Consider the following 27,660-nt stretch of genomic DNA (forward strand, 5'->3'; position numbering starts at 1 on the left):
CAGGAACGGGATTTCTGCCCTTATAAGAGGCCCGAGAGCTCGCCCTCTCTCTACCCCGTGAGGACACAGCCAGAAGACAGCCATCTGCAGGGAGAGGCTCCTCACCAGACACCAAGTTGACTGGCATCCTAACCTTGGGCATCCCAGCCTCCAGAGCTACGAGAAATAAACTTATCTTGCTGACAAGCCACCCGGTGTATGGTATTTTGTTACAGCAGCAGCCAACCAAGACAGGCCCCTTTGCGGCCTTTACACTTGCCATCCCACTGCCTTTTCTTCAGGACATCCTTAGGGTTGGTCCCTCCCTTCCTTCCATTTTCAAATGCCTCGTCCACAACCAGATGTTCCCAGACTACTTACATGTAAGAGGAAACCACTGGCTCCATCCCCCCAGCCCCCTGCTTTCCCTTCCTCCTAGAATACCAGCTCCAGGAGGGCAGGGATTTTTGGTCTGTTCTGTGGAATGAATAACTGGATTATGGAAGGGAATTTGGGGAAGTGGAGGGGCTGACTGGGGTCCCAGAAGCTGGCCAAGTCCAGCAGGGTTGAGCAGAGAAGACTTCAGGATTCGGGGGCTGTCAGTCGCTGGCCCTGCCCATGGAGGCCAAGCCTCACGTCAGAGCTTCCTGCATCAGGGTGTTCCCCTGAGCTCACCCAGGAAACGGGGGCTACAACCCTGTCCCACTGAGATGGGCTGGGGACCAAAGGAAAGAGTATGAACACCTGTTAGGATGCCTGGCTAAGGGCAACAGAAACCGACAAAAACAAATCCCAAGGAGAATTTATCATCAGTGCAGGGGGGCGCTGCCCACCACATGCGCCATCACAGCTCCCATCCGGAGCAGGGGCTACTGCTCCTGTCCACTCTCCTCTGGCCTGTTCCTGAAGTCCTCAGACAGCGAGTGGACACCTCTGGGCTCAGACCACACAGCCTCAGGGATGGCTTCACTCCTAATGCTGAGACCCAAATTCCTGAGGAGGGACGGTGACCCACCTACCTTCAGCCACGGGTCAGCCCCTGCTTGATGCCCTATGGCTGGAGCCGAGTAGCGGGCTCTGGGTGCCCATACTGTGCATGGGCACAGGATCAGCAAATGGGTCATCCTGCACCAGGTAAAGGCCAACACACTGTAGGTCCTCAATTCCCGGGGGCGCTCAGCGTCACCCTTGTTGCTGAGGGGCGCCTGCAATGGGAGGGCTGGAGGTCCCAGAAGAGGAACGTGGGTGGGGCAGCAGTGGGGTTAGGGGAGGGGACCCCCTCCTCCTGGTGGGGAGGACAGAGACATACCTGTCCCCAGGGTGTGGGGAGGTCTCGGGGGCTGTCCAGGAGCAGGTAAGGGGCCGTGTCTCTCTGGGTCTCCCACCTGCCTGTCCAGGGCCCCTCAGGCTCAAGAGTTGCCCACAGCAGAGAACACCAACCTCTCGCCCTTGGAGTGGGGAGGGCTACTCCGTAGGGCTGACTAGAGCCCTCCCCCAGGGCCTCAGGGGTCACTGCCGAGCCCTTTGTGAGGCTGGGGGTCGCTGTCCAATGCTGGGTGGGTGACGGCCAGTCCCGCCTTTGCTGTCCCCACGGCCCGCCGCTCCTGCAGTGACCGCTCGCTCAGCTCCACGGACGTTAGACTGTAGCCGTGTGCAGAGGACGGCAGTGGAGCTGGTGGGGGAAGGAGGCCAGGGCTCGGGGAGGCAGCGATGGGGAGCTGCTGACCTGGGTTAGGCCGAAGGCACACAGGGACGGGAGGCAGCCACTAAGGGGGCTGTCAGAGGCTGGGGGAGCGGGTAGGGCCTAGGGGCCAGAGCCTTCAGGGGAGTGAAAGCGTGCCGGTCCAGACTGTGGCCATGTGCACCAGACACTAGATGGACATTTGGTCTGGCGGAGTGGCTGAAGCCCAGGGCTGGGGCCAGGGATTTAGGGGGTGGGTCTCCAGGGGCTGAGTTTCAGCAGGGTCCCTCGGGAGGGCCCTGGGCGGGACTCCTCTGTGAGGTCTGGGGGAAGCCCCTGGCGCCCACCCCAAGCCAGGGTGGAGAGGCTGTGTTCCCGCACCTTTCCCGGCGCTGCCCCCACCTGAGGCTTTGCAGGCGGCACCCTGGGAGCTGCAGGACGGCACACAATTAGGTCGCCATAGTCCCCAACAGCTGGCAGCCACTGAGGTCCAGGGTAGTCAGCGCTGGGCTCTGCTGGAGCAGGCCAAACACATACTGGGAGCCTCCTGGAGGCCCAGCTGCTGCACCCTCGCGGGCAGTGCTGACCGCAGGAGCTGCCATGGGAGCCCCCGTCTCCCCCTTGGTCCCTTCCAGGCCGGCCCTCACCTGAGTGTCTGCAGCCGGCACTGGGGTCAGGCCAGGCCCTCACTCAGCGCATGCAGGCCGGCCTCGCTGAGCCAGCTGTGGAAGAGGCCCAGCTCCGTCAGGGCCTCAGAGAGGTCTCTGCAGACCAAGTCGGGCAGTTTGCAGCGGGACAGCCTGTGGTCAGGAGGTACGTGGGTCCCCAGCCGTGCAAGCTGCCCACTCCCTGGGGGCTGAGGTTCAGTCTGCAGACGTGCTGGCTGCACACCTGCCTCCCTGGGCCCCACAGAGCTTCTCCTGCCCTTTGTCACCATGTGTGTCCCTGCTGGACTGCACTCCCCTCTTCCCTCAGGGCATTCTCCACCAGCTTCTGGATGAGCCAATAAGAGACCTTGTTCTTAATATGTCTAACTCCATATAGTCACCCACCAAGTGCAGGTGGGCTGAGCTCATTTAGTTAGCTGGGCATTATAAACAATGCTGCGAGGAACATCTTCACGCACTTAGCCGGGCAGCAGAACTAATGGGCCAAGTGAGCTGATCACTGTTTCGGCTCCTGACGTTTATGCCAAGTTAAGTTACCCTGTGTCACCACTGACACAGGACTGTGCCTGTTTCACCACATGCCCCTTCGGTACTAGTTCCTACAGCCTTTCTTACTTTCTGCTTACTTGGTGGTGGTGAACAGTCCTTGGAAAGATTATGTACTAAGTACTGCCTCATTAATTCTCACATCAACCTTCTGAGGTGGAAGCTACTGGCTCCATTTCCCAGGGGAGGAAACTGAAGCTCAGACGGCGGACAGGCCTCAGAGCCCGCGCCCTGAACGCCTTCCATATCTGCTTGTAAGAATCCAGAGGGACCGCCCAGCAGTTCACAATAGCACTGAGCAGCCTTCCTTGGGGAGGGAAATACGGTCTGGCCTTCTTTATCCCTCCCCCAGGATGCTCAGCTGGACTCTGCTTCCCACTCAGACTGGGGCCAAGCCCTCTGTCCTAACTAGCACCTAAGCTGGTGCTGGAGCCCTGCCCCCATCCCCTCTTCCCTCCTCTGTCCTGTGTGGGCAGAGCCTGTCGACCCCAGCAAGGGACACCAGAGGCCACAGGTTCTCAGCCTGTCCTCTCAGCCATCCCCAGACAGGGCCACACCTCTGTCCCTGCCCAGGGCGTCCTGCTCTGCATCCCTTCCAGGGGAAGGGCTGGGGGCATGTTCACTCACATCAGGGTGTTCAGACCACACTGTCGGTCGGTCCACTCACAGAGTGGATGCAGTGGGGAGCCCAGGAGTTTTCTCATGGTGGTTCGAGAGCTACTAAGAGAGAAAGGAAGGTGAAGGCCCCAGCCCCTTCCAATCCCTCACTCCCACAAAGGACTCCTTCCTATGGTCCTGAGGTATTGGAGCTGCTTCTGCCCTCACCCACAAGCTGGGCCAGGACCCTCCTCCCTCTTCATCTCAAGCCCAGAGTGAAACCACTCAACTGTGACCACAAGTACCTCCCCACTGAAGCTGTCTATGTGAGTCCCATGGAGGCATGTCACCTGCACACACCAGGTAGGCCTGTCCTTGCACCTGCAGTGGGCAGCCCCAGCCCCTGTCAACGTCCTGACATTCATTCTCCCAACAGATGCTGAGCACCTGAGTCAGGTGCTGGGCTGGAATTAACTGCACAGAAACAACGGCACGAGCTTTGCCCCTGGAGGAGCAGAGGGTCTGGTGGAGGAGATGGGCACGGGCAGATGTCATGGCATACGGTGGTCAGTGAGGCATTTCTGAGGCCAAAATGGTCTCAGGCCAGCTGGGATGGCTTGGAGAGGCTTTGAGGATAGGCAGTGAACAGTATTCTGGGTGGAGGGAACAGTAGAAGCAAAGGCTCAGGGCACAGAGGGCGTGGTATACGCCAGGACTTATGAGAAGGCATCGTGGTGGCTGGGGGGCTGCTGGGAGGGTTGCCTCGGATGTGGGTGCTGAGGTGCGGGGCATGGTGAGGACACCCTGGGAGCTGCCTTGCAAGGAGGTGGGAAAACCAGCCTGAAGTCGTGCCTCTCCTCTGGGGAGCAGGCGTCAGGTCTGGACACACTCCCCAGGCCCAGATGGACACTTCAGTGCATAAGATGCACATATGCCGCACACAGAGGGCCTGCAGGAGAGGGCCGCCCTGCTCTGGGGACTCACGAGCTGCCTCCCAGGCTGCCCTGTAGCCACTTCATCAGGCTCTTCTTTTTCTTCTCCTGGGCAGTGGCCAGTCTGCAGCTAACCAGCTGCAGGGCCTGCCCCGCCGGGCAGCACAGCACGCAGTAGCTCGGGACGGCCAGGTCCATTCTGCTGAAGTGCACTCACTCCAGTGCCAGCTCAGGAAGGCCGCGCAGGGCCTGGTGCACAAGGGCGCCCTCCTGCGTCTCGTACCGGCAGTACAGCAGCTCCAGCAGGTCGCTGAGCTCTTCGCCCTCCTCCTCCTCTGACTCCCCAGCGCCCCGGAGCGCTTGGGTCCCCTCGGTCCCCTCTGGTGCTACCCTAGGGCAGCCCTGGCCCTGATCCTGCACCCACCTCAGGACATCCTGCTTCCCGCGCTCTGAAACCGCGCAGCTGAAGTGGTGCTCGATGTCGCGCATCCTCTCTGTGTTCAGTAGCCCGAAAAGGAAGCGCGTAGTGAGCGCGAGGTGGCCACGCAGCTCCGGGTGCCCCCGCAGAAGTGCCCCTACGCCGCCAGCAGGTGTCTGGGGAGCCCTTCGTCCTCCAGCAGGTAGGACAGCACGGCTAAGAATTCCTGGAAGGTCTGGTCGAGGAACCGGTAGGTGACCTCGGTTTCCAGCACGCCTGTCACATCTTCTTGCTGAGAAACTGCGCCTGGACTTTGGAGCCGCAAAGCTCCAGTCGTTCCAGGTCCTTCTCAGAGACCTGCGCCCTGCCCCGGAGGACGCCTTCGCAGGCCAGGCGGCACAGCTTGTGCAGCTCTTCCTGCAGGCGGGGTCGGTCGGCCGCGGGCGCCGAGCTCAGGACGCTGCCGATGAAAAGCAGGTACACGGACGTGGTGGTCTTGGAGGTGCGCGACAGGTCAGGACCTGGAGCAGCTGGCGCAGAACGGGGCACACGGTCCAGCACACGGCGAAGCACAGCGAGAACAGCGTCTCATTCTCCTTCGCGCAGCGGCAGGCACGCTCTGCCCTCCACTCGTCCTGGAAGAACCTGTAGAAGTACTTCTTCTTGTCCTTGTCGGAGGGGCCGCGCACCTCGGCGCGCTGCGGGGAGCACAGGCGGCTCTGCAGCCTCCCGGGGGCGGCGGCGCGCGCGGTCACCAGCACGCGGGCCGTGGGCAGCAGCGCCTTGCTCGGCAGGCCGCCCAGCATCCGCGCGCCGCTCGCGGCCTCAAGGGGGTCTGTGCAGGGCGCGGCCTCGGCGGGCCCTGGCGCCGGCAATTCGTTCACGCCGTCCAGAATGGACAGCAGCCGCGTGGACTGCGCTAGCATCTGCCGCACCGGCGCGTTGCGGTCGGGATACTGGTCCAGGGTCAGGTCGGCCAGGCTGCACGTGCGCGGTCGCTCCAGCACCTCGCGGCAAGACACAAAGAAGGCGAAGTCCACCTGGCCGTGGTACACCTTGCCCGCCGCCCAGTCGTACAGGATTTTCCTGGCCGCCATGGTCTTGCCGATGCCCGCCGGGCCCTGCAGCACCACGGTCGGCGGTCTCTGGCCCTCCCCGTCGTGGCCGAGCAGGCGGTTGAAGGTGTGGGTGTCGGATCGCCGAGCGCGCTCCAGCTCCGGCTCTTCCGCGGGCCCCGGAGCCTCGTGCTCCAGGGCAGCGCTATCGGGGGCGATGAGCAGTTTGGTGAAGCGCTCGCTCATCTTCACGGAGCGAGCGTCCCTCTCCTTCACCTTGGCGTGCTGCCGCAGCACGTGCTCTCGGTATTTCTTCTTGTACTCTTGGGGGCAGGGAAGGGCCGGACAGAGGAGAGGGGAACAGGGGGTCGAGGAGGAGGCGGGCTGTGTCAGCCGACTCTCAGGGGCCTGTTTCCCTCCCCGCCGGGCTCAGACCTCAGTTTCCCCTGTTGCGCCACAGTCCCCCTCCCATCCGCGCTCCTCCCTGGGACCAGCTGTCAGGAACCTCCGAGTGACTTCGAGGACACTCGTACTCCAAACCCAGGGCTCAAGGCCCGGAAAGCTCGGGGCCTGCGCCTCCCGCCGAGAGAGACCTATCAGACGCGGAGAGCAGCGCCTAGGAGCTGAGGCCGAGCCCTGGAAGGGAGGACTGCTGTGAGGCCCCGCCGACTGTGCGGTGCGGGGAGGGGCGCAATCAGGGGTCGGGGCCACCCGCAGGATCGGAGCCCTGGGGCCCGCGAACTTGTGGACGAAGCGCGCCCAGGCCGGAAGAGCTCCGGGGCTTTTCTGGGGAAGTGGAAGGATGGAGGCCTGTGGCCAGGACTCTGCCCAGGCGGGAGGGAACGGAGGGCGGGGACCCTGGCGAGCCCCACCCCGCGCTCACTCCGCAGCCGCTGCTCCTTGAGCAGCGTCGCCACATCACGCACGCCCGCCCTCTTCAGGGTCTTTCGCGCCGCGTCCAGCGCGCGCTCCGGCCCGTCGAAATGGATCAGGTGCTCCGCGAGGTCCACGGCGTCCGTGCCCTCCAGCCGCCCCCACGGTTTGCGGCGGCCGTGCAGCGGCGCGTCCCGCAGCTTGTGGCGGAAGCGCTTCAACCGCTCCTGGCTTAGGTCTTCAAGCGCAGCCAGGAGCACCTCCCGGGCGGCGGCAGCGCGGGCCTCCGTGCTGAGGGCGGGCGCACGGGGTTAGCACGCATGCCGTGCCCCGGTGACTCCGGCCCCTCCCCGCCGCTCCGGACCCCAGCCCCGGGCGCCCACTAGCGGCAGGGGCTTACACGCGGCCCCCATCTATCCAGGTGGCTCCAGGCCAACGCTCAATGGCGCTCTACCGGGAGGGTCGTCCTCTCCTCCCAGCACCCCTACGGAGGACTTCGCTCCAAGGCGTTCCAAAGCTTTGGGCGGGCACTGGCCTCCTCTGACCCCAGAGTTAGGGGGTGCCTTCCTGCTCCGCACCTACCTTTCTGCTCATTCTTTTCCACGCATCCAGGTCAAACGTCCAAGATAAGATGTCTACCAGGGCCTGTGCTCTCCCCTTTCCTGCTTTTCCCTCCTTTCCCTCCGTTCTCTTACCCAGGAGCCCGGAGCAGTTGGCCTCAGCAGGGAGCTGGACTCACCACCTGGTCCAGGCTGTGTTCCGGAATTGCCCAGGACATCCGTGCTCACTGGGCCCTTTGGTGAGGCCCAGCCTGAGGGCCTTGCACCAGAGGCAGAGACTGAGCCCCTGGTGGAGGACAGACTCCACAGATGCCCTCTGGGGGGATGGAGTCCCTAGAATACTGAGGCTGGGGGACGGCGGAGGAAGGATGTGTGAACGACACGGGGCGTGAAGCCCCAGGAAGGCAGCAGGGGGAGGTGGAGGACCCAGAGGGCTGAGGCCAGCCGCACTCACCCAGAGCGGGAGCCTCTGGCTGGTCTCCAGAGTCTGGCCCCGAGGTCTAGCACTCAGGGGCAGAGGTGGGGATCAGAGAGGCGACCCCTCCCTAGCCTGACTGGAGCCATAGCCTGGGGGCATTGTCTGGCCCCGTCCATGCCCCAGACCCAGGTGCTCTAGCTTGGCCAACACTGAGATGTCTGTCCGACAGTCACCAAGCTCCCAAACTCAGGCACCGTGGCACCTTCGCACGACCGGTGTTTAAGAGCTCTGCTCAGTGACCTTTGGTTTTCTACTGTTCCTTTATTCAGTTCACGTTCTCTAAGAACCCATGGGGTGTGGCAGCGAGGCATGGTTGTGAGAGGTAACTGCAGAGCAAGGTGGGCTGTATGGAGGAGGTGGCTGGCTCAGAACAAGACCTTAAACTTTAAGGCCTCAAGATTGGTTAAATTCTGAAGGCAGAGGTGAGCAAGGGCTTCCTAGGTAGAGGGGGCAAAGGAGGGACATGCACAGTGTCACTGGGGAAAGGAAGGCCGTCACCCGGGAGCCAGGAGAAAATGGGACAGGGAAGTGCTCTGCGGCCTCCCAAACCTGGCTTAAGCAGGCTGATGGGAAGAGCTTTGGACGTGAGGCATGTGTGTGACTGATGGGTGACCGCGTGGGACCCCAGGAACGCGGGTTTCTACTGACAGCGTCTGCCTGTGTGTGATGTGGGTGTGTGTGTATGTCTGTGTCTGCTGGTGTGGCCACCCTAACACTGTGTTTGCGTAAACGTATCTATGGTAGGCTATACGATAGTCCCCAAAGATATCAGCTCCTAGTTCCTGGAACCTGTGAATGTTCCCTGAAACGTCAAAAGGGGCTTTGCAGGTGTGGTTAAATTCAGGATCTTGAGATGGGGAGATTATCCTGCATAGTTATTATTGAATGTCATCACAAGTGTCATAGGATGGAGACAGAGGGCGCTTTGGCACACAGGCAGAAGGCAGTGTGACACTGAGGCAAGAGGCCAGGCTGCAGGCTTTGAGGATAGAGGAAGGGGCCACGAGGCAAGGAGCACAAGGAACACAGCCCTAGAAGCTGGAGATTCAGCTGGGAAGGAAGACATTCTCCCCTGGGGCCTCCAGAGGGAGAGCGGCTGAGCCATCGCCTGGGCCTCAGCCCAGTGAAGCTGACTTTGGACTTCTGCCCTCCACGACTGTAAGAGAATACATGTGTGTTGTTTTCAGCCGCCGAGTTTGTAGTAATGGCTAAGCAGCCACAGGAAGCGAACACAGTATGTCTCTGAGTGTGCATTTCTGTGAGAGTGTGTCTGCAAGAACAGGGGCTGCGGCATCATCACTGCCTTTCAGGCTCCACAGGTCATCCCTGTGTTCAGTCCTGCTTCCTTCAGGAGCCTTGAGAGCTGCCCTTGGGGAGGGAACCCAGAGTCCTGGGAGCCTCTGTTCTGCTGCCCCTTCCCCAGGAGGAAAGGGTCCACAGAGGTTCCCATTCTACCTACGAGTTTTGTTTCTATTTAAGACAGACAGTCCCCACCTCTCCCCGAGGAAGGCGCAGGGAGAAGGCGAGGAAGGCTCTGTTTATCCGCACTCACACCTCCCCCAGGGCGCCCTCCTCGCTCTTCCCTGCTCCTAAACTCCTGCTGCTGCCCTCCACATGGGCAGCCTCCCGGGCACAGAGCAGGATGGGTGACGGGAGAGCCTGAAGGACACACCGCCAGCACACTTCCTGGTGGGAGGGGCACTCTGTGCTTTTTAAAGAACGTGAACAAGTCTCTCTTGTTCCCACAGAGGCCTGAGAGGACGGAGCCGTGTGCCTGCCTGGTGTGTTGGAGCAGCCCCACCTGGGCCAGGCCCAGAGCAGGGATGAGACCCTCCCTCCAGACCACAGTGTGGGCAGCGCCCAGCAAAGCAGAGGAGGGGGCAGGGTCTCCGAAGAGTTAGGGTCCTGGAGACAAGCCCTGAGCAACGTCTGGCCTCAGTTGCCAGAGCCCTGTGAGCCCTGTGTGGGGTCCCAGATGCTTCGACTTGCCCCTGACTTAGCTCCTCTGACACGCTGGGATTCTGCAGAGGGGGCTTTGCCAGGGAAAGCAGCAGCCTAGACCGCAAAAGCAGATGTTTTAGAGCTCAGCTGTGGACAGAATCTGGCCCTGCACAGCGCTGGGCCATCACGGGGCCCCTGGCCACAGCCCCATCCTGAAGACCCAGGGCGGCCCTCACTGATCCCCTCGTTGAGCCTGAGATGCTGCGCAGACGGATTTCGCACACAGGCCGCGGCTGTTTCTCCTAAAAGCACATTCACTTTTCTCTCTCCACAGTGTGAGTTCTTTTTTTTTTTTTTTTTTTTTGCGGTGCGCGGGCCTCTCACTCTTGTGGCCTCTCCCGTTGCGGAGCACAGGCTCCGGACGCGCAGGCTCAGTGGCCATGGCTCACGGGCGCAGCCGCTCCGCGGCATGTGGGATCTTCCCGGACCGGGGCACGAACCCATGTCCCCTGCATCGGCAGGCGGCCTCTCAACCACTGTGCCACCAGGGAAGCCCTATATATTTATTTTATATAAAACTATATATAAACATACACACACACTCCCCCATGGGAAACTACTTTATAACCTGGAGTACAGTGCTTATTTGCAGTTTCTTTTGCCTTTATTCTTACAGACTCCACTCATTTTTAAAAAATATTATGTATTTATTTATTGTTTGCTGTGTCTGGTCTTGGTTGCGGCGTGAGGGCTCCTCACTGCGGCACGCCAGCTTCTCTCTAGTTGTGGCACCCAGGCTCAGCAGTTACGGCACGTGGGCTTAGTTGCCACGCGCCATGTGGGATCTTAGTTCCCCAACCAGGGATCGAATCCACATCACCTGCATTGGAAGGTGGATTCTTAACCACTGGACCACCAGGGAAGTCCCAGACTCCACTCATTTCTGAAGTTACTTAAGTCACCACCTTTCCCCCACTCCCTTCCCTGAGATTCATTCGTACATGTGTAATATGGTTAGATTCTTTCATGACATACACTGTGTTAACCCTTGGATCCCCTGACATCCCAAGTGGTATTTTTAGTTTGCAGACATTGATGTTCACTCTTCGTGCTGTAAAGTTCTATGAATTTTGACAGGTGCATAATGTTGTATATCTACGTGGTGCCCGGGTCCTGGTTTCTAGTGCCATTCACCAATAAAAGGGACCAGGGTTCCTTGGCTTATTCTAGCACTGGGGCAGAAAGTATACAAGGAGAGTCTGGAGCATTTTACAGTGCCAGTAAGTAAGAAAGTGTTCAAAACAAATTAAAAAAAAAAACCCAAAAAACTCAGTAATGAAAAGGGTATGCCAAAGGGACACAGAAGCCAAAAGAAAGAACTCCCAACACCAAGTCTGGAAACATTTGAGCAACAAAATGAAGTACTATTGATTATAATCCAAGGCATAAGACAAATACCCATGAGTCCATACTGATGTGTCTGTGCCCTTGATAGTCTGTGCCCTTGACATGATGTGATGAGAAGGGTGCTTTACCTCTGTGGTCGTCCTCCCAAACCTCATAACCCCAGAGAATCCTGAGAAAAACAGGAGACAAGTTCCAATAGAGGGGTACCCTATGACATACCTGAACAGTTCTCTTCAAAACCGTCCAGGTCACCAAAGACAAGGAAAGCCTGCGAAACTATCATAGCCCAGAGGAGCCTAAGGAGATGTGACGAGTGACTGTCATGTGGGGCCCTGGATAGGGTCCTGGAATAGGAAAAGGACATCAGAGGGAAACTGAGGAAATATGAATAAAGTATGGACTTTATTTACTTAATAATGATGTATCAATATTGGTTCATTGATCGTGACAAGTGTAGCATACAGTTGTATTAGTCAGGGTTCTCCAGAGAAACAGAACTAACAGGATATAGATATGCGTAGAGATTGATTATAAGGGATCGGCTCACATGGTTATGGAGGCTGAGAAGTCCTGAGAGCTGCAGCTGGAGAGCTGGACTCAGGACACCCGACCATTAGCTCCGTCCTGAGAGCCGGCAGGCTTGAAACCCTACATGAGCTGATGTTTCCGTTGAGTCTGAAGCTAAGAAAAGACCAATGTCCCAGACTAAGCAGTTGGGCAGCAGTCCCTCTCACTCATGGGAGGGTCAACTTTTTGTTCTATTCAGTCCTCCGATTGGGCAAGGCTCACCCTCATTTTGGAGGGCAACCTGCTTTACCCAGTCCACCAAATGTTAATCTCCCCCAGAAACACCGTCACAGATACACCCAGAACAATGTTTGATCAAATACTGGGCATCATGGCCTAGCCAGGCTGACACATAAAATTAACCATCACACCGAGAGAACTGTGAAAATGCCCTACCGACTGGCTCCATGTTTCTCTGTGGGCACGTCCCGTATGAAGAGGGTAGAAGCTGAGTTTCAGAGGAGGGGCATGCAAAGCGGAGGGGGGAGGAAGGGGGCAGCCCGCCTCTCGCAGAGTCTCTACCCATGAGCTTCAGTTTCGGTAAATTCTGCAAAACCTAAGAAGTACTGAGTGGAAGTGTGTTTTTCTAGATTAAAGGAGGGGGCTGAGTTTTGCAACCTGGATGAGATTTTAATTTTTCGGAAAGTGCTCATTTAGTTTTGAATGAAGTTATGAAGCATAAAGTTTTTATATGACATGAAAATGGTTCTCAAACTTGACTGTGCATCAGAATTCCCCGGGTGGGGGAACGTCTTGTAACAGATGACTGGGACCACCCTGGAGTTTCTAACTGATTTCTACCAAGTTCCCAGGTGATGCTGCTGCTGCTGGTCTAGAGACCACACTTTGAGAACCCGCGTTTTATGTGGTGAAAGTAGATTTCCAATGCGATAAAAGTAAGATGCGAATGTTTGCATTTGGGTGCATTTTTTCTGGGTCCTTGACGCTAAAGATGCCTGCTGCAGAGGGCGGCGCCACACGGTCAGTGCCTTTCTTCAAGAGCTTCTGTGGTTCCGAGTGTGGACACAGGGCGGTGCCATGTGTCCACAGTGTCCACCCCAGACCTTCCAGGTGGCCTCGCAGCTTTGCAGGGGAGGGTGTGCACGGTGGCTGGTCTACCCCCCATCCCCGCCTCTCCCCACCCATGGGCAGCAGGGACAGGTCTAGGGTCTAGATCTAGATCAGAGCTGGATCCATTCATACGTGCTGAGGATGAAGGAGGGACACTTCTGTCCACCAGAGCCCTGGAGAGCTCTTGCTAACCCTAACCTGTCCAGGACAGGCCAGAATAGGCCTGGCTGGCCCCAAGCCCTGTTCCCTCTCCATGGCTCAGTTTGTCCAGCTGTTACAGGGGGCTCTCGTCCCCACCCTGCACCCCCAGGGCCTTTCACTACCTTATTCAATGTGACCGCCACTTGGCCACCACTGCTTTCTCCATGGGGCACATCGTTTTCTTTCCAGGAAAAGGCAGACCCCAGTGGAGAAGGCTGGTCCAGTACACAGGGCTGCACTCTGGTTGGGGGGGTGGTCAGCACGGCTGTGGGCATGAGGGAGAGGCTGGGCCAGGCTTCCCACCCCTGGCAGCCTGGGTGTGGGTGCGGGCAGCAGGGATCTGCAGAGAGTTTGGTTCTGGGGACTAAAAACCTGGTTGGGGTGTGGCCTGAAGCGGACTGCCATGGGTGGTAGGAGCCCCAGAAGCTGCATGAATGGGAGGCGAGCAGGGCAGGTTTGCGCTTGGAAAGGTTGGTGGGAGGGAGGTGGACGTGAAGGGGCTGGAGCTGGTGTGGCTAGGTTGAGCACAGGCCTGCGAAGTCTCTCTCCCCTGGAGGGCGGCCCCCAGCTCCCCGGTCCTGGTGCTCACCCAGGCCTCACCCATCAGCGCTGGGCTGGCCAGGGCCTTGCTTGCTAGACTGGGGCTGACACCCCGGAGCACAGTGGGCACTCTGCTGCCCAACCCCTGCCTACACGCCCACCCCACTCAAGCCGGGATGGGTGGAGAAGGAGGCCTGCCTCAGAACCAGGCCTGCGTGAAGGGGGCGGGAGGTCTTATCTGTGAAAGAAGAAACACCGCAGGCCGGGTGACTGACCCTCTGATCCACAGCCTTATCCCCAACTGGACCCCAAAGCTATAATTAAAGGTTCAGGCGGAAGGGATTATTCGAGAGGAGCGGGAGAGCCCCCCACAGCCTGAGGCTGGCACCGAGGCCCAGCGTGGCTGAATTAACATTCAGGACACACTCCCACCTCTGGCCTCCCAGGACTTGGCTCCTTCCTGGGAAACCAAGTCACAGGAAGACGGTCAGGCTGGGGCCCTGGAAGGCGGGGCTGGGAGCCCAGAAGCGAGTCCCGCATTTAGAACAAGCGTGGTTTCTAGGGAAGGGCAAGGTAAGATGGTGTTCCTTGCGGAATGTAGTCACATCACCGATTCGCCAGCAGGCTGACTCGGGTGTGATCATCCTTCGTGAGGATGGAGACTGTGGCTGAGCCTGGGGGCTTAGGACTGACGTGGTCATTATGTCCTGCTGCTGCTTGGCTCCTGGGCTCGCCCCGACGCTGATCTGGTCTGGAGACAGCCGAGGAGCACGCTCTGGGATGTGGCCTTTATCACTCTCACCGATAACCTCTTAGTCATTCTGACGGTGGAGTGTGATCCCGCAGTCTCCTGTCATGTCTGATTCAACTCTGCATTCCTCCAGTCTAACCCAATGCCTGGCATAGAGCCCCGGCTCCACTCAGCCTCCTAGCTGCCCACCTGTCCATCCGTCCATCCATCCATCCATCCAACATTGAAAACCTGATCTAGGCCCCAAAGACTCCGTGGTGAACACACCAGTCCCCGACCTTGTGGGGCTGACACGCCAGCTAAAACAAGACACGTCTGAGGAGACATCGTTTGATCAGGGCCTGCATGACCTGAAAACACATGAAAACATGAGGGAAGGGCTCCCAGGCTCAGGTACCAGCATCGGGTGGAGAGGGGCCACAGCAGGGATTGGGCCTGGAGGCTGCTGGTCTGAGGCCCCTTCTCTCCCAGTTCCAAGCAGGTCTCCTTCTGCCAAGCCCTGTGACAGGAGTGGACAGCTGAGGCTGCCTCCCTGAGCTATAAAAAGCCCCAACAAGCAAGTGAGCAGAGGCCACGCCAAGCACACACCGGGACTTCACTAGGCTAGGGAGGAGCTCGGCCCCGCAAGCATGCTGAGGTTGGCTCCCGCCGTCAGGCTGCTGAAAGCACCCCTGGGGGGCTGGGTGGTCCCCAAGGCACACATCTCTGACAAGCCGGCCAGAACACCCACTTCTCCAACGGTAGGTCCCGCCAAGGCAGTGGGGCATGGGGGGCGGGGATGGGGGGGGTGGCCTGACCTGGGCAGGGGGAGTGGGCAGTCCTGAGATGTTCTCAGGATGAGGTGGGTTTGGGGCAGGACACAGAGGGGAGAGGGGTGTCCTCTCAGGCCTGCATGTAGAGGGGATTCTGGTGCTAGGTCTCATTCCCTTGGCTGGAACAGTGTCCCAAGTCCAAGAAAGGGGTCCCTGCAGCCATCACCTGCAGGCCAGACTCCCAAGGCAGCCTGCAGAGTCAGTTGGGGGGTGGGAGGCTCTCTGTTCTCAGGCCCCTACTTGCCGTCTGGCAAACAGTGGTGCTGACGGCTGGGCTTGGAGGGCGCTCAGTGCATCTCGTTTACAACCCGTTAAAGGGGAAGAGTGGGCTGGTTTGAGGGTCTGTGAGAGTACAGGTGAAAATGCAAACCTGTGACCCTGGAGCTCCAGGAGAGTCAACAACTATCTCTATTTTAAGCATAAACAAACCAAGGTCTAGAAGGTCATCTGCCCAAGGTCATAGGACTAGGACTGAACACGTTTCCTGTTCTGGAAACGTCGCTCTGAAACCTCTGGGAGTGAAAGTCTAAAGGAAGGATTGGTCTCCAACCTGGTGTCTGATTCACTTGGGGGAGGGGTGGGGCGACTGGTCCAGGCTGTTTCAGGAAGAAACAATGAAGGTGAAATATAGCTAGTGCTTCAGAGCCTGGCTCTGAGGGTGCAGTCACTGAGAAAGAACACAGGGTGGCGGGTGGGACGGCCTCTGAACACATGCATGCATGCGTACGCGCGCGCACGCACACACACACACAGGGAATCCCACCCAGGCTTTCAAACAGGACCGCCACTCAGCAACTTAACACATGCCTGACACGCAGTCCGCAGGTGACCGGAAGGGAGCATGTAATGCCTGGTGGGAAGGAGTTCAAGGCCCAGGCGCAGGCCAGGCTCTTGGGCAGGGGGTGGGGCTGTGATGAGAGGCCCCACCTACAGACTGGAGCCCAGTAGGCTGTCCTCCCTCATGACCGCAGGGGTCACTGCTCACACCTCGCAGGTCTCTCCACCTGACACCCGGTAAGTCTGTCTGGGGCAGACGGCGTGAACACGGCTGGGCCGAGGGTCCAGGGCAGCCTGTCTAGCTCTCCACCCTGCTCTGGTTAGGCCCCAGGTTCAGAGGCAGTCAGCCTGGGCCTAGTGGACTCATGCGTTTTCTCAACGCAGGAGCAGGCCATCGGGCTCTCTGTGATGTTCCTCGGCTTCCTGATCCCCGCGGGCTGGGTCATGTACCACCTGGAGAGCTACAAGAAGAGCTCCATAGCATGAAGCCTTCACGGTCACCGCTCCAGGCCCAGACTGGAAGATCGGATTAAACCATCCTTCCTCCTAACGTTTCCTTGGTGATTCTTTGTGTATGTGCATCTCCACCCCGCACCGCCCGCCCCGACGCCCAGCGCCCGGCTGTCTGCGGGCTGGTTCCTGTCAGCACCCGGGCACTGAGGCCACAGAAGCTGCCAACTAGGTGGCAATGGGGTAGACACCTGTCAGAAGGACTAGACACCACGTCTCTCTGAGCAACAATAAAGGCAGGACTCGCTTCCTTGGCTGCCGTGCCCACCGCCCTCTGCTCTGGCTCTGCCCTGTGCCCTGTGTGGGCAGGGATGCCCTTTCCTCAGAGCAGAGGGTGAGGAAAACCAAGGCCAAATCCCCACCAGGCCCTCCCTAGGTTCCATCTCCTGCTTTTTCATCACTTTAGGCATAGGCTTGACCTGGACGCTAAGCCTAAGGAAACAGAACCACGAAAAGGACAGAGCAAGGCATTAGTTATAGAAACATTCTCAAACCACGCTGGAAAACATGTTCACACAGGTGATGTAATGGAGGCCAACCCTGGAGTGGGCCCCCTGCACACTAGGGCTACCCCCTGTGACTCCGGGGGCGGGGGGCCCACATCCTGCTACCTCATCACTCAGCCTGGCGGCTCCTCCCCACTGCAGGCTATGGTGACAGCCACAAAGGAGGCGTCTGCCTGTGGCTGGGCACCCCCATCGATGACAGTGCTCTGTGACAGTCTTCACAGCAAGAACAACAGTCCCTACTCCAAACTGAATCCCACCCCCACCCCCAATTAAAGGCAGGTCTTCTCAGCTGCCAGTTTTATCAGCCGTGAAACACCTCTCCAGACAGGTCAGGGCAGGGGAGACTAGGTGAGGATGTCGTGGGCCTGGTGTTCCACCAGCATCTCCATGCTCTTCACGTCGGTGCACCAGAACTCCAGGCGGTCCTTCATCCCCTTGATCTGAGGGCAAACCAGGACACACGTGTGTTAAGGCCCTTGGGAATCACAGCACCTGACGGGGCAGTCCTAAATTTCCAGCTAATCCTTTCGGGCAGCATTAATAAAAAGGACATCAGAGCTGGGAAAGCGGGGTGTGTGAGATGGGATTATCCCAGCCAATTCTATCAGAAGGACATGAGGAAAAACTTGCATGAAAGAAAACAGGCAAGAATAGAGGAAAGCCACAGGATTAAATTTCCAGCAAATATAAATAAGATGGATATGAGCTCAAATCACGGAACCAGGAAAGTATTTGATCGGAGCACCAAATTAAAGATTAAAAGACATCATCAGCACAACCAGCACTGTTGTCACAATACGCTTTAAATGCAGGGCTCAAATCTCAAGCTTGCATTCAATTAGGTTCTTTGAAAAGCCCTTAGTCCCTAGAGCAGTAATTCATTCTCCGAAATCTCCTGTCTAATAATGCTTTCTTCCTAAATGGCTTCCATCCAAATGAAACAAAGGCAGCACAGATACAACCCAAAACACCCGCAAAGCTGAACTATGTATTTCAAGCACATCACCTGTTGCAAATCCAACACGCGGGGCTGCACCCAGGTCATGTGAACCCGCTTATCCACCTCGTCAATACTGCCTTTCACCAGCCCCACCGAGAGGGCCTTCATCACCAGCAACTCCACCTGTGCAGAGAGGGGGTCGTGTAAGACACCCTGGTGCCAACACGCACGTACCTGCGGACCCCGCCAGCTGTGAAACACGAGGGGAACGAGGAGCAGTTCCTTTCTGTGATCTCACACAGGAGTCCTGACCGCCCCCGAGGAGCAGCTTTGCTGCTGCACGTCCCGAGTCTAAGAACTCTGTACCTCGTTCACGGTGACTTTAGCACTTTCGGCAATTTCTTCAAAGGTGAGTTGTCTGTGATTGGCAGGTCGCGTGAAAGTCATCTGAAAAAAATTTTTGTTTATTAACTATTTTTCCAAAAAAAGATTGTCAGAGAACTGCTTGATAAGGGATATGTCTGTCAATACGTGCTCTGAAAATACAGATCTTATCAGTACCACACATACTAAAACTTTCTTAATATTAGTCATATATCTTATCTCACTAAGCTTTCAATTCCTAGATAAGAAGGTGAAGCACGCTTTATGGTAGTTTTCTACAAGAGTCACTATTCGTTTCCTGAACAAGTACTTGAGGCTGCCACGTGCCAGGGCTGTACCTGGAGCTGGGGATTCCATGGGGAACTAGAAACACAAAGTCCCTTTTCTCAAGAAGCTTAAATTCTAGTGTGGGAAACCGGATGAGCATGCAAAGAACGGCAAGTGCAATGAGGTGGCAGCTCCCGTAGCGCAGGTGGTCGGGGAATACCTCTCGGAGGCGGCGTCATCTAAGCTGAGAGCCAAACACAAACTAAAAAAGCAAGTGGTGGCAGAGGAAGAGGAAAGGTGCTGGAGAGGGTGCAGGACAGGAGAGCTAGCAGCCCAGCTCAGGCTGCGCCCCGAGGGCCCGGAAGTGGGCGGGGCCTCGCTTACCTCCATGAGACACAGCAACTGGATTTTCCTCAGAAGCTGGGCCTCGCTGGCTGCTAAATCAGGCTGCAAAGCGAAAGGGTACCAGTTACCTGACCTGGCTTTGAAATTCTTTCTACAGCCGTCAACTGAACAAAAAGAAACTGGGCAGGTCCAAACACTTTAGATCACTGAGGCTCATCATTTGCTTCACGGGATCCGAACTTCACTTTTCTCAGGAAATCATTAGAAGAGTGCTTAGTTGAAGGCCTAAGGATTTTCCAAGACAAGGAGTTTACAAGGTAGGATTTGTGCTGCTGTCACCAACACCAGGGGGCAGGGCCACAGGGTGTATGCAGGTGCTGCAGGAGGGCTCCTCGCGAGGAAAGGCGGGGAGGGCACAGCCGACGCCTGAGCGGGTCTGGGTGCACTGCCTGCTCAGTCAGCTGGGTGTCAATGGGGCCTCTGAGGGACACACCGCTGGAGTTCCGGAGACTTATTCTAAACTGAAAGAGCAAGTTACTAATTTGTCACGAAAAGTGGCACTGTCATGAGAACCAGAATGCACCTTCTGCACAACCTGTACAATCTCCTTGCAGTTGTGTCTAAAGGCTATTTGCTGAGCACAGAGCCAAACCGTGGAGAGCGGCTTCCTTGACTCAGACGTTTAGTAGCTCAGACCCCGACACGGGCAGCCCTGACAGTGACACTTCTGCTACAGCCATGGACAAGTCAAGCTCTTCAGAAAGGGCCCCTCCCCCGAACGAGCTCTTGCTGCCTGGACAGATACTGCTGGCAAGCACCTCTCAAGTTCCGACTCTTCCTGACATCTCCGTGCCAGCCGTCTTTCTTTCTGAGTGGCACACCTTCCTGAGACGCCAACACACAGGCCTCGTTAGGCTGGCTGCATCTGCTTTCTTCACAGCCCATTGTTATCTACTCTGTGCCCTTATGTGTGAGTCCTACAAGTTCACCTTGAACTTTGAGAAGATGGAAAGTTCCAGAAAAGTACAAAGACTATAACACAACCATAATTCCTATCACCATTAACATTTTAGTAATTATTTGCTTCTAATAATTTCATTTAAAAAGAATAACCTTACTGTTAAACTTCAAATCCTTGTTAAGTGCTCTCCTCACTGACTCCCACTCAACACAGGCTCCTTCCCTCTCCCCGGCCCCTCCCCCATGCAGACCCCTCTCCCCCCACTCCCCGCACCTCTGCTCCTGTCCCCTCCCCACCCCATGATCTCCCCACTCTCTAGTCACTCACGCGCTCTAGCCCCACGCGCCCTGTCTCACTTTGCCAACATGCGGAAAGCTTCCTCTCCCTCTGCTGGGCATATGCTCTTCCATACTCGTCACTAGCTAATTCCTACTCATTCCTAAGGTCACACACAGAGCAGTCCTTCTTTGGGGAAGCTTTCGGTCACACCCCCTCCACCCAACACAGGGGAAGCTCTCTCTGCTTGTGGCCCTGAGCACTGCCACAGTAACTGAGTTACCACAGCAACTAATCAGCGACCGAACCACCTGCTCAATGAGAGCAAAGTGGCGTGTAGAGGGAAGGCGCTCAACAGACAGCGGACACACGGATGAACTCCGCCAGCCCCGCCTGTGACTGACCTGCTGGCCCCAGGCGGTCTTCAGAGTCTGGAATCGCTCTACATTGCCGCTGTTAAAGGCATAGAGGGTGTCAATCAGCCACTGCCGGTCAGTGTTCCTCAGTGACTCTAGCACGGGGTGCATGAGCTGTGAGGACGGAGACGGTCAGCTGACAAAAAGTCACAGTGTCCCCTGTGTTAAGGAATCTGCACCCCAGGCCCACTTACCAGCTCTCCAAAGTTGAAAACTCCCTCGCCAAGAAGTCCTGCTAGTCCCAGCGTGAAAGCTCTCTCTTGCTGCTCAGACACTACGGCAACAACACAGCTCCGGTTACGCGCCAGGCACGAGACTCAGTCCCGTTTGGCTTTAGGAGTCTCTCATAAAATGTAAAGACACTGTTCTGTGCAATGGTTGTATTACAAAGCCCTATGATCAGCCATCTCTTGTAAAGTATTGGATTGACTTAGATCATACCTGGAACCACATAAATGGCTTTTGTGGGAAAGGCACTCATTGCTTATCCTCACCGAACTATACGTTTTCAGCCTGTCTGCTGCCTGGCGGGTGTGCCCCTCATCCCCTCGCCTGCGTGGGAAGCAGCACCACTTCTTATTTACCTTCAAGCCACCACATTTAGCTTCTTTTGACTAGAACTCTGTTCCCTTATTCTCTTGACACATTAGTTGCTTTTTCCAATATATTTTTCTTGAGATGCAGCAATTGAAACTGTACTAACAATTTTAGGAGTTGCTGGTCCCCTTAGCTTCAACAGTATATTGTGGAAAACATCTAAAATATGCTGAAATAGGCTACATTTCTTTTCTAAACACATATTCCTTTTGCACTTTTCCCAAAAGTCACTGGCCACTTTTCTTTCCACCCTCAAACCCTTGAAAATTCCATAATTTATTCCCCTGGGTCCAGCATTTCACTTTTTACGACAAGAGTCCCAGGTTCAGGGATCTCACCGTGCCCTCCATCCTGCGAGAGGTTAAGGCACCTGCATCACTGTCCTTCTCACAGAGGCCTCTGACTCAGAGAACACAGAGACCTGGAGAAGGGGCAGTAAACGGGCTAGGAGGTGCGAGCCTCACTTTCACCTGAATTAAACGCTGAAGACAAATACAATGCAGAAACGAAGCTTAAACAACTCTTCCCACCACATGGACTTTCTTCTAAAAGGAATGAACACATCTGAATAATTCCTGAGATTGGCTGCCTCAGGCATGTCACAGCTGCTATGACGTGTGAGTGAGTTCCTCGTGTGACATGGACTTTCTGGCCACGTTACCTGGCAGATCCTTGATGTCAACACAGCCCAGAAACCGCAGCGCATCTTTGTAGTAGGATGCATGGTTTCCGATTGTTTGATAGTATTTACTGGAGAGGTCGTAGAAACGACTGTGAACGGATGTCACCCCAGGGAGGTTATTGAGCATTTCTTCAACATCTTCAATTGTTTCCTACACACAGGAAGTGAAATTGCCTTTCTTTGTAACTTGAAACATTTTTCAAGTAACATATGACAAGATGAAAAGCAAAAGCCACAAATGACTAATTTGACTATGTTAAAATGGAAAACTTCAGTTCATCCAAAACACAGAAAAAAGAACAAAGACAAGCTATAGACTATGAAAAGATATTTAAAGCACATGCAACCCATAGGGGAATATGACCAAGGCTAAGTAAAAAACTCTTAAAAATCAAGAGAAGATAAGCAACACAAAAAAATGGGCAAAAGAAAAGATAAAACGGGCAATTTATAGAAGTGGAGACGTGAGCAGAGTGGTAATCAGTAATCAAGAAATGTAAAGTAAACTTTCAGTGAGACACCATCTCATCTCAACAGATCAGTAAGAGCTGAGCAGCTGAAAATGCCAAGTGTTGAAGGGATGGCGCGTCGGGAGTGTCTGTATGATGCACTGACCACAGAAGTTGGTCTGCTATCCATATTCACACCTATCCCCAAAATTACACTAAAATGAAAGTAAGAAAGGCATAAACACAGACAGGAGTCTTCAACAATGATAATTAGGAAGCAGAAAGGGCTGGGTCAATGGTGAATGGCGAGAACCCACGTGCTGTGGACCACTGGAGGCTGTGTGGGCTCCTGCTGGATGGGCGTGCTGTGGTCACACAGGGGAGAACTCTGTTTAAGGGCAACAGGCGTCGTATCAACAACTTATTCTTAAGTGGTTTTGAAAAGAAAAAAAAAAACCACATACACACAGAACAACAAGGCAAAGTGGTGAAATGTCAACAATGGGAGTCTGAGGTAAGGGTAGAGGAGAGTTCTTTTGCTATTTTTGCAACTTTCTTGTAATTTAAAATTATTTAAAAATAAATAAAGAAGAAAAATAGGATTTTTGCCCCCTACAACTTTAAACAACGATAGTCTGTACTGCGGCAATCTCACCTTTGTAACTTGTAGGTCCCCGATATTTAATTTTAGAGCTCCAATTGCGGTTTTACACAGGATCACTGCCTCATCGCTACTTTTCACCTAAAGAATCAGAAACAAGGGAGCCTCAGAACTGTGGGCAGCAGACTAACAAGGAAGGTATCTGTACACTGATTTAACCTGCAGGACTAGAGACACACTGGTCTCTAGAGTTGTGAACAGTAAGCACAGACACAAACTATAAGTCAAACATATTTTAAAAGATCTGGCTCAAACTTCACATTTACCTTCTCACGAGTCTTTTCCAGAAAAGTAAGAGCCACATTAGGATCTAGAAAAGAGAGAACAGAGTCAGAAGAACCACCAACAGAGTATCTTTACAGATTAGTTTCGACCAACCAGGACATTTTTAGGTGGGATAATCTTTAGTTTAGACCGTAAAATACAAAACTTAGAATTTTACATTTTCTACTGAAATGCAAAAGTTCAAATAACTTATACTTCAAGATCATTTAAATTACCATTAGGATCTATTCCTTTATGAAACAAAGTGAGACTCACCAGTCATCTGTCTAACTACATGAAGAATGATTTCTACCAGGGACAAAGGATTCACCCTGAAATAAAAACCACATCTTTGAGTGTCAACAAATATCAACGTATCCATTTTCAAAAACAAAAACTGACAAAAGAGTTTTACCTGTGTTCAAATTCACTGATGAAGTTTTCATAAAGCTGTAGAACCAAAACATGGAGAGTAATTACAGGACGTCTTTCACTCGGCAAAAGCAAAACTTCAGACACTACCATGATGCCCACACGCAGCAGGCATTGCGTAAATGTTTGCTGAATGACAGAAGACCCATATTGGGGCTTATTAAGTTCACATAAATGATCACCAATCAATTACTGAAGAAAGCTATGGTTTTTTTTTTTTTTTTCTGGCTTTGGGAATTAGAACCCTACCCTGTGAGAATCTCCCGAAGACCAACTTCTCTATTCGTCCTCCAAAGTATGCTGAGTAAACAGACTATCAGTCTGAAAGGTTCACTAACCTGACAGAGGTCAGAAGGTGGCAGGCTAATTACGTCCCATTATCAAATAGCTTAGCCATTCAGCAAACATTTGAGCACTTACTCAGACCCTTTGCTAGGCACTACAGACAGAGAATGTACAAGACAAAAACTGAGCTTTTAAGGAGCTTCTGGCCTAGTAGAGAAGAGAGACTTGCAAACAAATAAGTGACAACACTGTGAGTTAAAAGGCAAAGAAGAAAGCACATAGCTGGAGCAGCCAATGAGAGAGGTTGCAAATATTCTGCTATGAGTAGAAAGTGATTTAAAGACAAGAAGCCAAAGAAGAGAGACGAACAATTATGAATTATCCATAACGATGATACAGAACCTTAGGGAACAAATATCAAGACAGCTCTAATTTATCATTTTCCCACATATTCCAGAAGACAGCATGCCCAGCAAAATCTCCAGACTTACAGACGATTACAAGTTCCTCTGAACTTGTAAAATGTCAAACTGGTAGATATAAACCACAAGAAAATCTTAGAAGCCCAGACGGTGGAATAACAAAGTGGTAAGCTTCACTGTGAGCACATTTAAAGTAATGTACTCAGGGCCAATAATTCAAACTACCATTATGAACTAGCTTGCAGTTCCAATGCATGAATCAGTTCCTCTGATTCATCCAGAATCCAAGAGAAAGACAACAAGGAGAGATGTCAGGAAAGACTTCAAAGAGTAGGCTACCAGTGAACAAATCTGGGGTGGGGTGGGTTTGTCAGGGGATCTGGGAAAGGCTGGGGCAGAGAGTGTATTTTTCTGTTGACAAAATTCTAGAAGTGCTCTATTACAGAGGCAGCATGATACTAAGCAGCATTCCCCCTCCAAGCCTCCTGTCCCCCAGTGAAGCACATCCTCCACACTGCCCAGGACAAAGCGTTCGGGCAAACAAGCAGCGTCAGTGGGGGAGAGGGAAGAGGAGTGACGGCAGTTATAACAGTTGTCCACCTTCCCTGGTGGTCCAGTGGCTGAGACTCCGCGTCCCCAGTGCAGGGGGCCCGGGTTTGAACACTGGTCAGGGAACTAGATCCCGAATGCCACAACTAAGAGCCCGCATGCTGCAACTAGATCTCGCACGTGGCAACGAAGATCCCTCATGCCCCAACTAAAACCCAGCGCAGCCAAATAAATTAACAAAAAAAAATCTATAAACAATAAGATACAGGGGCATGCTAAGAGAGAGCATTTTAGGTCGGGATTTTAGAAGGAGCCAGAATGTCTGTGTTTGAATCCTCTTCTGTCACTTATTAGCTGTGATCTATGGCAAGTCACTTAATCTCTTGGTGTCTGCCTCTACATAAAAAAAAAACAGGACAGAAATAGGACAGCAGTAGTACTTATCTCCCAATGCTGTTACAGGTGAATGAGTAAATGTGTAAAGCACTCAGAACGGCACCTGACAAAAAGTGGTGGCTGAATAGGCTTATTGTTATAGATATTATTATTGTAAAGCCCACCTATTATTTTAAAAAGTACTTGAACACATTTATATACTCTGACCTAGCATGGCAAATCATTTACCTTAATGAGACCATCTCCTTGGGCAAAGCATGGGTCCTGCACAAAGTCAAGCACCTGAAGTGTCAGCTGATGCCACAACCTGAAAAACACAAGGCTCTTAAGACCTATAACCTAGCGTCAGTCACAGACATCTTCACCCTTGATGGTCCTATCAAATAACAAATACCAACCAGTCTCTACTGTGTAATACAAGAATGCTAAAGCGGATGCGTTTTAAAGCTGAGTTCTTTCCCTGGCTCTGCCCCTCAGTGGTTATGTCACCCTGAGATCACTTAACCTCTCTAAGACTCAGTTTCCTCAGCTATGAATGGAGAACACCTTTCCAGACTACCTCAAAGCGTTGAGAGGCTTGACTGGAAACAAGAACTCTGGAATCACACATACCTAATTTGAACTCCTGGCTCTTCTACCTATTAGCTGAGTATCTCAGGGAAGGAGCTTAAACTGAGCTTCAGCTTCCTCATCTTTAAACGGGATGAAGGACTGAATGAGCTAATACAGAAAGCCTCTAGAACAATGACATAGCACACTTGAAACCAAAGGCTAATTTCTAAGAGTGCAGATAAAATGCTCTGAAAAATACAAAGTGCTACACATGCAACTATTTGCCAAAAACTAAGAATTTTCTCTCAAAAATTGCTAATAGCAGAAGGCTGCTGAACATCATCAAAACACATACTGAGGGCTTCCCCGGTGGTGCAGTGGTTGGGAGTCCCCTGGGTTCGTGCCCCGGTCCGGGAAGATCCCACATGCCGCGGAGCGGCTGGGCCCGTGAGCCATGGCCGCTGAGCCTGCGCGTCTGGAGCCTGTGCTCCGCAGCGGGAGAGCCCACAGCAGTGAGAGGCCCGCGTACCGCAAAACAAAAACAGAAACAAAAAAACCAACACATACTGAATATCCATGTGAAAGGCACTATGCTAAAAGCTAGGGTTGTTAACAGGGAGGTATTACAAGAGGTGTATTTTTCTATGGAACATCACTAAACCAATGCCAGCAACTCATTCGATTCATTTAAAAAGAGGTTATTGCTCAGCAACTGATAATTTAATTGTTCTGAAATTCACCGTTTCTAAGCAAAACTGAGACCTCTCTAGGGGCACAAAGCCCAACATGAAATGCAATAAAAAGTATGGGCCATGGGAGAGGGGAGAAGTGGTTGCACCCCACCGTGTAACCTGAGGCAGAATCAACGGGGGGAAAAAAAATAAACTGCACTGGCCTCTGGGTTATCTGCTCCAGACTGCCGAGAAAGACAACTGTAGCTACAGTGCCACTATGACAAAGCTAAGTACAAGACACCGGTATCTGTTATACAAAATGTATGGCAGCCTGACCCCGAAAGGGTGTTTTGCTTGTTTGACGGGAATCAAGAGGTAAAATCAGAGCCCTGAACCGTTTTCGTAAGACCAGAAGGAAGGGGAGTTTCGAAGCCTCAGTCACAGCCCCTCGGTCTGGAAGGCAGTGAACCCTAGATCCCAAAACCCAGCCTATGGCTCTCCTCCTCGGTCCTTGTGGGATGTCACCCCCTCCCTCGTCGGCCCTGCCTTCCGGGGTCCTCAGCGCACCTCCTCGGTCTAGCCTGTCCCCACTCTCTCCACACGGGTCTGAGCGCCCTCAGTCCATCAAGGTCCCGGGCCTCCCCCGTACCCACTCCGTGTCGCTCTCCCATCCCAGAACGCCCGGGTCCCCTTGGCTCGGGGCTCACTTCTTAGTGTAGAGCTCCTCCAGACGGTGCCACACGGCGGCCTGGCCGGGACCGGAGCTCTGGCTCTGCTGTAAGAAGCCGGGTACGTCCTTCATGACGGGAGGAAGACGCCGGGACAGCGGTACTGCGGGGACGGCCAGGCCGCGGGGTAGGGCTGCCAGAAATGCTCACTCACTTCCGGCGCCGCGTCGCGCGGGGCAGGCCGGGAACGCCATACGCGACGTGGGGCGCTCCTGGTTGTCATGGTAACCGTGCCTATTTCCTTCGGGCAGAGTTCTCCTCAAGATTTGTACCGGAATCCCCTGGCAGCTGGCCGCGCTACTCTGGCGTTGAAGAGTACGGGCGCCTGGGTCGAACCAGCCATCGACTGGCTGTGTGGCCTCGGCCTTTGTGACCCAGTGTTCCCGATTCAAGTGGGATGATAACAATACTACCTTCCTAGTAGTGGCTTTCGAGGACTAAGTATAAATATGATGCCTGTCCATAGAAAGCACTCCCAAAGTGTTAGTTATCATCGCCATCTCAATT

General features: G+C 54.3%; 2 protein-coding genes across 2 annotated transcripts; both read right to left on the reverse strand.

Annotated features, from left to right (window-relative positions):
- Nucleotides 1–1,481: 1,481 nt before the first annotated feature.
- Nucleotides 1,482–14,334, reverse strand: NLRP6 (NLR family pyrin domain containing 6). Its single transcript, XM_060019747.1, is given in 13 exon segments — nt 1,482–1,620; nt 2,063–2,201; nt 2,204–2,229; nt 2,308–2,460; nt 3,502–3,591; nt 4,456–4,996; nt 4,999–5,106; nt 5,109–5,345; nt 5,348–6,201; nt 6,476–6,512; nt 6,760–7,040; nt 9,340–9,446; nt 14,317–14,334. Coding segments are annotated over 13 exon segments (2,730 nt in total).
- A 2,540-nt stretch (nt 14,335–16,874) lies between these two features.
- PSMD13 (proteasome 26S subunit, non-ATPase 13) lies at nt 16,875–27,301 on the reverse strand. The gene is made up of 13 exons (XM_060019632.1): nt 27,133–27,301; nt 25,428–25,506; nt 23,531–23,565; nt 23,392–23,447; nt 23,118–23,161; nt 22,846–22,932; nt 21,721–21,892; nt 20,657–20,736; nt 20,451–20,576; nt 18,849–18,911; nt 18,180–18,260; nt 17,880–17,996; nt 16,875–17,313 (listed from the first exon to the last, which is right to left on the reverse strand). Exons 1-13 carry the CDS (start codon nt 27,225–27,227, stop codon nt 17,218–17,220), a joined length of 1,131 nt encoding a protein of 376 aa, XP_059875615.1. The 5' UTR covers nt 27,228–27,301; the 3' UTR covers nt 16,875–17,217.
- Nucleotides 27,302–27,660: the final 359 nt, after the last annotated feature.

This window comes from Delphinus delphis, chromosome 8, assembly GCF_949987515.2.
Source record: "Delphinus delphis chromosome 8, mDelDel1.2, whole genome shotgun sequence".
Taxonomy (NCBI): Eukaryota; Metazoa; Chordata; class Mammalia; order Artiodactyla; family Delphinidae; genus Delphinus; species Delphinus delphis.

Coding starts and splice junctions, on each gene's coding strand:
- PSMD13 (XM_060019632.1), bottom strand. CDS start 27,227: ATGAAGGACGTACCCGGCTTCTTACAGCAGAGCCAGAGCTCCGGTCCC. Junction 21,893..22,845: donor GGGACCTACAAGTTACAAAG/GTGAGATTGCCG, acceptor TCCTGTGTGTAG/GAAACAATTGAAGATGTTGA. Junction 20,737..21,720: donor TGACATCAAGGATCTGCCAG/GTAACGTGGCCA, acceptor TTGTTGCCGTAG/TGTCTGAGCAGCAAGAGAGA.